The 10,000-nt window shown below is 40.0% G+C and overlaps 1 protein-coding gene across 1 annotated transcript in view; it reads right to left on the minus strand.

Annotated features, from left to right (window-relative positions):
* Nucleotides 1-10,000, minus strand: part of pkd1a (polycystic kidney disease 1a) — an 82,948-nt gene that overhangs the window by 53,079 nt on the left and 19,869 nt on the right. The window contains exons 2-3 of the mRNA XM_058380581.1: nucleotides 4,438-4,509; nucleotides 4,231-4,299 (exon numbers count right to left, since the gene is read on the minus strand). Coding sequence (XP_058236564.1) covers nucleotides 4,231-4,299; nucleotides 4,438-4,509 — 141 coding nt within the window. The remainder of the gene's footprint in view (nucleotides 1-4,230; nucleotides 4,300-4,437; nucleotides 4,510-10,000) is intronic.

The following is a 10,000-nucleotide window of genomic DNA, read 5'->3' on the forward strand; positions in this document are numbered from 1 at the left end:
CTCTTGAACCCGGATTTCAGAATCAGTTTAGAGTTTAATTTCATTCAAGACTTCAAACCTCAGATTTTTAAAATTTCAGTTCAGGGTCGAGGTATGAGTGTTCTAGGGTCAGTAGAATATTACAGGACACGTATTACAGTGTTATGGGATGAAAATTATAGCATGAGTAAGACGGGATTAGTATTACGGGATGAGTACTACAGTCTGAGTATTACGGGATGAGTTTTTAATGGAACAAGTATTATAGGCCGAGTATTGTGGGATGAATTGTAGAATAAGTATTACGGGATTAGTTTTAATAGGATGAGTACTATGAGGACAAATACTGGGATGAATATTATAAGAAGTGTTATGGGATGAGTACTACAGTATGAGCATTACGGGATGAGTACTACAGTACTTAAGTGTACAGTACAGTAAGTGTTTGCTGGATTATTATTATTATGGGATGAATTGTAGTATGAGTATTATGGGATTAATATTATGGGATGAGTACTACCATCTGAGTATTAAGGGATGAGTTGTGTGGAATGAGTATTATAGGATGAGTACTAAGAGGACAAATATTGGGATGAATAATACAGTGCGAGTATTATGGGATGAGTTTTATAGAACGAGTATTATGGGATGAATTCTAACATGATTATTGCGGGATTAGTATTACCGGATGAATACTACAGTACAAGTATTTGCTGGATTATTATTACGGGATGAGTACTACAGTCTGAGTATTATGGAATGAGTTTTGTGGGATGAATATTACAGTGCGAGTATTATGGGATTGGAATCATGGGATGAGTACTATTAAAAGAGTATTATGGGATGAGTACTACAGTACAAGTATTTGCTGGATTGTTATTGTGGGATAAATACTACAGTATTATGGGTATTATGGGATGAGTTTTATAGGATAAATTATATGAGTATTACAGTATTATGGGATGAGTACTACAGTATGAGTATTATGGGATGAGTACTACAGTATGAGTATTATGGGATGAGTACTACAGTATGAGTATTATGGGATGAGTACTACTGTATGAGTATTATGAGATTAATATTATAGTACAAGTATTTGCTGGATTATTGTTACAGGATGAATACCACAGTATGGGTATTGTGGGGTGAGTATTATGGGATTAGTATTACAGGATGAGCTTTAAGGGATGAATTTTATAGGGTGAGTATAAAAGGATAAACATGAGGGTGAGTATTACGTATTGAATATTATGGGACAAGTATTATGGGATTAATATTAAGGGATGAACATTACACAGTAAATGTTCCAGGATGTGTATCACGGGATTAGTATTACAGGATGAATATGTGGAGGATGAATGTTAGACTAAAACTTCCATTATTAAGAGTGAAAAAATGACAGAATAGCTGTAACGGGAATAAAATCAGAGGATGAGTGTAACGGGATGAATATTCCTGAATTAAGGTAACAGAATCAATGTCAATTATGGGATGAATTTTAAGGGATTAATATTCTACAGTTAATATTATGGGATTAATACAATGGGATGAACTCCCTCATCCTGGTCAGACTCGCAGGAACACCGGCTCTTATCCCGGGAACACTGGGCTGGAGGAATACAGCCAGTCTCACAGCAGGATGAACAGAAAATGATAAGTAGAGTATTGTGGGATGAATATTACTGGAATATTATAGGATCTATCCCATTCCAAGTTTTTTATCCCATCTCTCTGGGACACAGGCTCCATATAGACGTTTAATAATCCCAGTGGCCAACACACCCACTACAACTTTTATAATAGTGCAATAAAATTGATGTGTGTGTCATGATGAAACCCCTGGCTGTGGATATTTATATTTATTTATAAATAAATAAAAGAACAGTTCATAATCAACAGCCAGAGGAAAATCCTGCAGCTCGCTCACAAGCTTCTGGCCAAATGGTTAATATCGTCTCCTTTTGTGTTTGTTGAGGCAAATATAGCGATCATGTCATGAATGCTTAGGTTTGATTCAGACTCAGTGTAGGTTTGATTCAGAGTCAGTGGAGGTTTGATTCAGACTCAGTGTAGGTTTGATTCAGACTCAGTGTAGGTTTGATTCAGAGTCAGTGTAGGTTTGATTCAGACTCAGTGTAGGTTTGATTCAGAGTCAGTGGAGGTTTGATTCAGAGTCAGTGGAGGTTTGATTCAGAGTCAGTGGAGGTTTGATTCAGACTCAGTGTAGGTTTGATTCAGACCCAGTGGAGGTTTGATTCAGAGTCAGTGGAGGTTTGATTCAGAGTCAGTGGAGGTTTGATTCAGACTCAGTGTAGGTTTGATTCAGACCCAGTGGAGGTTTGATTCAGACCCAGTGGAGGTTTGATTCAGAGTCAGTGGAGGTTTGATTCAGAGTCAGTGGAGGTTTGATTCAGACTCAGTCTAGGTTTGATTCAGACCCATTGGAGGTTTGATTCAGACTCAGTCTAGGTTTGATGCAGAGTCAGATTAGTTTTGATTCAGACTCAGTGGAGGTTTGATTCAGACTCAGTTTAGTTTTGATTTAGACTCAGTCGAGATTTGGTTCAGACTCAGTGTAGATTTGATTCAGAGTCAGTCTAGGTTTGTCTCAGACTCAGTGTAGGTTTGATTCAGACTCAGTTTAGTTTTGATTTAGACTCAGTTTAAGTTTGATTCAGACTCAGTATAGATTTGATTCAGACCCAGTGGAGGTTTGATTCAGAGTCAGTGGAGGTTTGATTCAGACTTAGTCTAGGTTTGATGCAGAGTCAGATTAGTTTTGATTCAGACTCAGTTTAGTTTTGATTCAGACTCAGTGGAGGTTTGATTCAGACTCAGTCTAGGTTTGATTCAGACTCAGTGTAAGTTTGATTCAGACTCAGTGTAAGTTTGATTCAGACTCAGTCTAGGTTTTTCTCAGACTCAGTGCAAGTTTGATTCAGACTCAGTGTAGGTTTGATTCAGACTCAGTGTAGGTTTGATTCAGACTCAGTGTAGGTTTGATTCAGACTCAGTGTAGGTTTGATTCAGACTAAATGTGGTATGGGATGTTTAACAAACACATATGGGTGTGATGGTCAGGGGGCACATACTTTTGGCCCGACAGTGTATTGTAATAACAGTGTAGTGTAACACAGTGATGAACTATGAAACTCAAATTCAGGAGTGTGTGTGTGTGTGTGTGTGTATTCATACTATAGTTAAATTAAATAAATTAACACATATCCTTCTCTCAATGGTGCTGAGCTGGTTATTACTCAAATCTCTGGAGAGAGAGAGAGAGAGAGAGCAGTTAGTAAATCATATGATGTCTCTTTCTCTTTCACTCTCTTAGTCTCCTTCTCTGTCTCACTTCTGTGTGTGTGTGTGTGTGTGTGAATAATGGCTCTCTTGTCTTGCTTTTTTGAGCAGCATATGGAAAAGTTCTGGAGTGATTTTGGTGTACCAGACAGGGATGGAAAACTGTGTGTGCATGCCTGTGTGTGTGTGTGTGTGTGTGTGTCTTACAACAAATAGAACCTTCTAAGCCTGAAGCGCTGAAGTGTAATTGAGCTTAATGATCCTGTGATTGCAGTGTGTTTGACTGAAAGTCAGAGTAGCTTTGAGTCAACCTCAGTGGAGGTTTGACTCGGACTCAGTGTAAGTTTGATTCAGAGTCAGTCTTGGTTTTTGTCAGACTCATTGGAGGTTTGATTCAGAGTCAGTGAGTGTTTGATTCAGACTCAGCATAAATTTGATTTAGACTCACTGTAAGTTTAATTCAGACTCAGCTGAAGTTTGATTCAGAGTCAGTTTAGGTTTGATTCAGAGTCAGTTTAGGTTTGAATCAGACTCAGTGGAGGTTTGATTCAGACTCACTGGAGGTTTGATTCAGACTCAGCGCTGGTTTGATTCAGACTAAGTGGAGGTTTGATTCAGACTCAGTGCTGGTTTGATTCAGACTCAGTGGAGGTTATTCAGAGTCAGTATAGGTTTTATTCAGATTCAGTGGAGGTTTGTTTCAGACCACCAGAAGAAAACATACTCTATCAAAGTGAAATGTAAAATAAAATGACTTTAAATGACTGTTTGTGTTTATTAGCTTTTGAGGTTCATGTGAACGCTCGACAGAATCAGACTGGGTGTTTTTGATTCGGTGCATTTAGTTTTGATAGTGTTTGGGAGTAACAGAGCACACAAAAATGTCTGGGAACAAGAACATGTCACTGCCCACGCACACACACACACACACACACACACTTAAATACTCACAGCACAGCTAATGAGCCACAGCCAAAAACTTTGTGAGGAAGTTCTGTAATGTGGTTATTCTGAAGATACCTGAAAGGAAGAGAACAAATGGAGAAAGATGAAGGAAAAAACACTGAACTCTAACATTATCAAGCCTTTTTAGCACTGTTGATGTTCACACACACACATATGCACACACACACACACACACACACACACAGCACTCACAACTCCGTGATGCCAGTTAGGTGATCAAACAGACTGGGGTCCACAGAAGACAGGTGGTTTCTGGAGAGATCTCTGCAGGACAGAATAACAAAACAGAGCTTTAGCACATGACATGTTTACTTTCACACACACACACACACAGCATTTTTCAGCATAATTGATATGAACTTCAGAGGGGTTTTACACACCCACCCATAAACACATGCATACAAATGCATTTAGATAATTATAGAGACACCCAAGCTGACTGGACACACACACACACACACACAAGTCTGGTTTCCATAATGTTTTGACATAACGTATGTATCTCAGTCATCATTACTAAGCAAAATGATTTCATTTTTATTCGATAATGAAATCACAAAAGCTAATAAAGAGGAGAGTTGATGATGATGATGATGATGATGATGTTGTGTGGTGGCCATGTTGAAAAGCATGAACACAGTGTATTGTATTGTTTAGTTCCACACGAGGCTCTTGACACGATACATGAACAGTCTGGAGGAATATTATGGCCAGAGTCAGTGATGGTGATGGAGCAGTGAACTACAGAGTTAATGTCATGGAGGTGTCCATGTTTCTCAGATTTGTAGCTTGAACATGACAGAATATTGATTTTAACCTCATCTGGAGGTGTGCAGTCTGTACTTTTCTTTGAAAAGTTAAATCATACTTACACTGAGTCTGAATCAAACCTCCACTTAGTCTGAATCAAACCAGTGCTGAGTCTGAATCAAACCTCCAGTGAGTCTGAATCAAACCTCCACTGAGTCTGAATCAAATCTACACTGAGTCTGAATCAAATCTACACTGAGTCTGAATCAAACCTGCACTGAGTCTGAATCAAACTTACACTGAGTCTGAATCAAACCTCCAGTGAGTCTGAATCAAACCTCCACTGAGTCTGAATCAAATCTACACTGAGTCTGAATCAAATCTACACTGAGTCTGAATCAAACCTGCACTGAGTCTGAATCAAACTTACACTGAGTCTGAATCAACCCTGCACTGAGTCTGAATCAAACTTACACTGAGTCTGAATCAACCCTGCACTGAGTCTGAATCAAACCTACTCTGAGTCTGAATCAAACTTCCACTGAGTCTGAATCAAACCTGCACTGAGTCTGAATCAAACCTCAACTGAGTCTGAATCAAACCTCTAGTGAGTCTGAATCAAACTTTCACTGAGTCTGAATCAAACCTCCACTGAGTCTGAATCAAACCTCCACTGAGTCTGAATCAAACCTCCACTGAGTCTGAATCAAACTTTCACTGAGTCTGAATCAAACTTTCACTAAGTCTGAATCAAACCTCCACTGAGTCTGAATCAAACCTCCAGTGAGTCTGAATCAAACCTACTCTGAGTCTGAATCAAACTTTCACTGAGTCTGAATCAAACCTCCACTGAGTCTGAATCAAACTTTCACTGAGTCTGAATCAAACCACCACTGAGTCTGAATCAAACCTGCACTGAGTCTGAATCAAACCTCAACTGCGTCTGAATCAAACCTGCATTGATTCTGAATCAAACCTCAACTGATTCTGAATCAAACCTGCACTGAGTCTGAATCAAATCTCCACTGAATCTAAATCAAACTTACACTGAGTCGGAATTAAACCGGCACTGAGTCTGAATGAAACTTACACTGAGTCTGAATCAAACCTCAACTGAATCTGAATCAAACTTAAACTGAATCAAACCTCCACTGAGTCTGAATCAAATCTACACTGAGTCTGGATTATACAATTCCTTGAGCTACAAACTTGGGAAAAAAAACATGGAAGCCTCCATGAAAGTGTGTGTTTTGTTAGCAACAAGTCAACCAGCTGATTTTCGTGATCGTGAGTAAATGATGTATTTAATTTCTCAACACAGCAAACTGAACCTTCAGCTCTACAGATTTAACCAACATGACTGATGTAAGAGAAATATGACTGTGAACTTTATAAAGTGACCTCAGGGTGTGAGAATGATTCCACATGAAGGTGGTGTTTCCTAGTCAGAGGTCAGAAATCCTGAGCTTTAGAGATAAACCCAAACACAACTGTGTGAAGAAAGGAAGCATGAGTTGGAAGAAAAACATGAAGGTGGCGCTCTCGGGCTTCCTTTCTGGTCCATCTTCAAGATATTCCTGACGTCACAAAACAAACGTAACCCTTCACAGATATTTCCTTTAAAGTCAAAGCAGACAAGAATCACCAGGGTTTTTATTCATAAACCCAAAGTGTGATGTGTGTGTGTGTGTGTGTGTGTGTAATAACAGCAGTACATCTGTCCATTCCAGACAGACCATGTAATAGTGTAGGAAGAAAGTGTGTGTGTGTGTGAGACTTCTGGTACAGTCATTACCTTCTAGACAGCCTCCTCATACATCAGCTGGATTATATAATATGGGGCGTGGTTTCTATTGCCATAGCAATCTTTTGTTTAAAGGGATTCTGTGTGTGTGTGTTCTGAGTGCTCGTTGGTGCAGCACACTGCTCTGCAGCTGCGGTCTATAAACACTTGTAAAGGAACATTACACCATTCGAACATCAGCTCCGCTGCACGCTGCCAAACTGCTGCTGCCTCTTTCCCAAACACTCGTCTGCTCATCACCCGGGAAAAAAAACATTTTTTAAAAACCGCACGAACCAAATCTCCAATGAGTCTGAATCAAACTTACACTGAGTCTGAATCAACTGCCAATGAGTCTGAATCCAACTTACACTGAGTCTGAATCCAACCTACACTGCCTCTGAATCAAACTTACTGAGTCTGAATCCAACCTACACTGACTCTGAATCAAACTTACTGAGTCTGAATCAAACCTACACTGCCTCTGAATCAAACTTACTCTGAGTCTGAATCAAACCTACACTGCCTCTGAATCAAACTTATACTGAGTCTGAATCAAACTTACACTGAGTCTGAATCAAACCTACACTGAGTCTGAATCAAACATACACTGCCTCTGAATCAAACTTATACTGAGTCTGAATCAAACTTACACTGAGTCTGAATCAAATCTAAAAATGCTTCCATTATTACTAACAACGATCCGATTCCATCGAACAAAGTTTGTCCTTTCTATTGCTCTGGAAATCCCTGACAGGTCAGTAAATGCTGATGGTTCGGATCTGCTCAGGTACAGTGAGGTACAGTTTCTGTGAGCCGTTGCTATAGAAACTGTAAGTTCGTCAATGTATACAAGCCGGTGACGTGCAGCGGAGCGACCGTCACACCTGCTCTATTCAGAAAAATCACTCCACGCCTCCTGACCAATCAGAGTCCAGGACTGAGCATCGTCCAGGTGTGAGTTCTGACCTCAGGCTGGAACAGGAGCGTGAGGAGGTCTGAGGGATACGGTGGTGTGACTGAGCATCACCAGGACTCTGTGGCTCTACTGTTCCATTAGCTCACTTCAGCAATGATCTGTTTATTACACCACATTCTGACATCACACACACACACACACACACACACTTATTTACTTCTTAGTTATATAAAAATAAGGCGGAGTTTGCGTTGCCAAGGAACACTGAATATTTCCCAACTGCCCTAAATGTCTCACACACACACACACACTCCCAACCACACCTCCTTACACCCACACACACCCACACACTGAACCCCACAACCATCCCCACACACACATTCTTTACTTCTCTCTCTCTCTCTCTCTCTCTGATTGTTTCTTTCTCTCTCTCTCTCTCTCTCTCTCTCTCTGAGCTGAGATGAATAGGCCCCTGTGTGCAGCTCCATCTCAGAGCCTACAGGCCCCACAGTGGAGCTGCACGAGGAGGCCCACATGGACCATATGGTTCTGCTTTACACAGAGAGGCTGGGAGGTTCCAGCGTTGCCTTATAAGGTCTGTCTGCTGCGTTGGGAGGTGAAGAACAGAGGGAAGAAAAGAGGGAAAGAAAAAGGGAAGGGGGGGCAACTTCACCAAAATGGCAGAGAGAGACACGAGAGAGAGAGAGAGAGAGAGAGACGAGGGAGAACAAAGAAAAGTGAAAAGAAAGAAAGAAAAAAGAGGTACAGGAAATATTTCCTGTATTTGTGGTTCTTCACAGAGTTTTACTCAGGAAAAGAAAAAACTTTCAAAAGGAGAAGCTGTGACATAATGCATCACACACACACACACACTTCAAGTCTAAACACTCAGTTCTCTGATGTGGGGGAAATAAAGAGAAACAGAGGCAGTAGGTCGTATTTATGACGTTCTGGAGGAGGGATGCTGCATTACTGTGTGTGTGTGTGTGTGTGTGTGTGTGTAAGAGGAGAAATTTCACAGTTTGAACACTGTTCAGCATTTCATAACACTGTATCGAGACATTTAAATGCGAAACATATTCACATTCGGGTGTTTAAAGGTACAGTGTCTGGAGTTTTTCCTCTCTTGCAGAACAAAAACAAACACTGTTGTAGCTAGCATGCTAACAGAAGTGTGTCTACATATTTATACTTACACTCTGTACTGCTGTAGCTAGCATGCTAACAGAAGTGTGTCTACATATTTATACTTACACTCTGTACTGCTGTAGCTAGCATGCTAACAGAAGTGTGTCTACATATTTATACTTACACTCTGTACTGCTGTAGCTAGCATGCTAACAGAAGTGTGTCTATATATTTATACTTACACTCTGTACTGCTGTAGCTAGCATGCTAACAGAAGTGTGTCTACATATTTATACTTACACTCTGTACTGCTGTAGCTAGCATGCTAACAGAAGTGTGTCTATATATTTATACTTACACTCTGTACTGCTGTAGCTAGCATGCTAACAGAAGTGTGTCTATATATTTATACTTACACTCTGTACTGTTGTAGCTAGCATGCTAACAGAAGTGTGTCTATATATTTATACTTACACTCTGTACTGTTGTAGCTAGCATGCTAACAGAAGTGTGTCTATATATTTATACTTACACTCTGTACTGCTGTAGCTAGCATGCTAACAGAAGTGTGTCTATATATTTATACTTACACTCTGTACTGCTGTAGCTAGCATGCTAACAGAAGTGTGTCTATATATTTATACTTACACTCTGTACTGCTGTAGCTAGCATGCTAACAGAAGTGTGTCTATATATTTATACTTACACTCTGTACTGCTGTAGCTAGCATGCTAACATAGCTCACAGGTGTTTTATGGTGTGTACTATACTGTACATGTTCACATTTTTCTCTACAAATCTTTTGTACGTTATCTTCTATCTTCTACCTATGTTTTAGCTAGCATGCTAATACATGCTGGCTAGCGGGTAGCTAGCAGGTGACTAGCGGGTGTTTGTGGTGTGTAGGTCATTCTGTGAATGCCATAGTGTGTGTGTGTGTATATGTCCTGTACGGATCATGTCTCTTTACCTGTTTCTCTGTTTTAGCTAACATGTTAACGCTAGCGGCTGGTGATTCGTGTTTTTCTGCAGTGTGTGTGTGTGTGAGTGTGAGTGAATCTTTATTTCTTAAAAAAGTGTTAAAAAATCAGATTCTGAGGGGACATGAAGACACACTGCATGTGTGTGTGTGTGTGTGTGTTTTCTGTGTGTGTGTGTGAATAACGATCTTTTTC

The sequence above is a fragment of the Hemibagrus wyckioides genome, linkage group LG26 (assembly GCF_019097595.1).
Source record: "Hemibagrus wyckioides isolate EC202008001 linkage group LG26, SWU_Hwy_1.0, whole genome shotgun sequence".
Taxonomy (NCBI): domain Eukaryota; kingdom Metazoa; phylum Chordata; class Actinopteri; order Siluriformes; family Bagridae; genus Hemibagrus; species Hemibagrus wyckioides.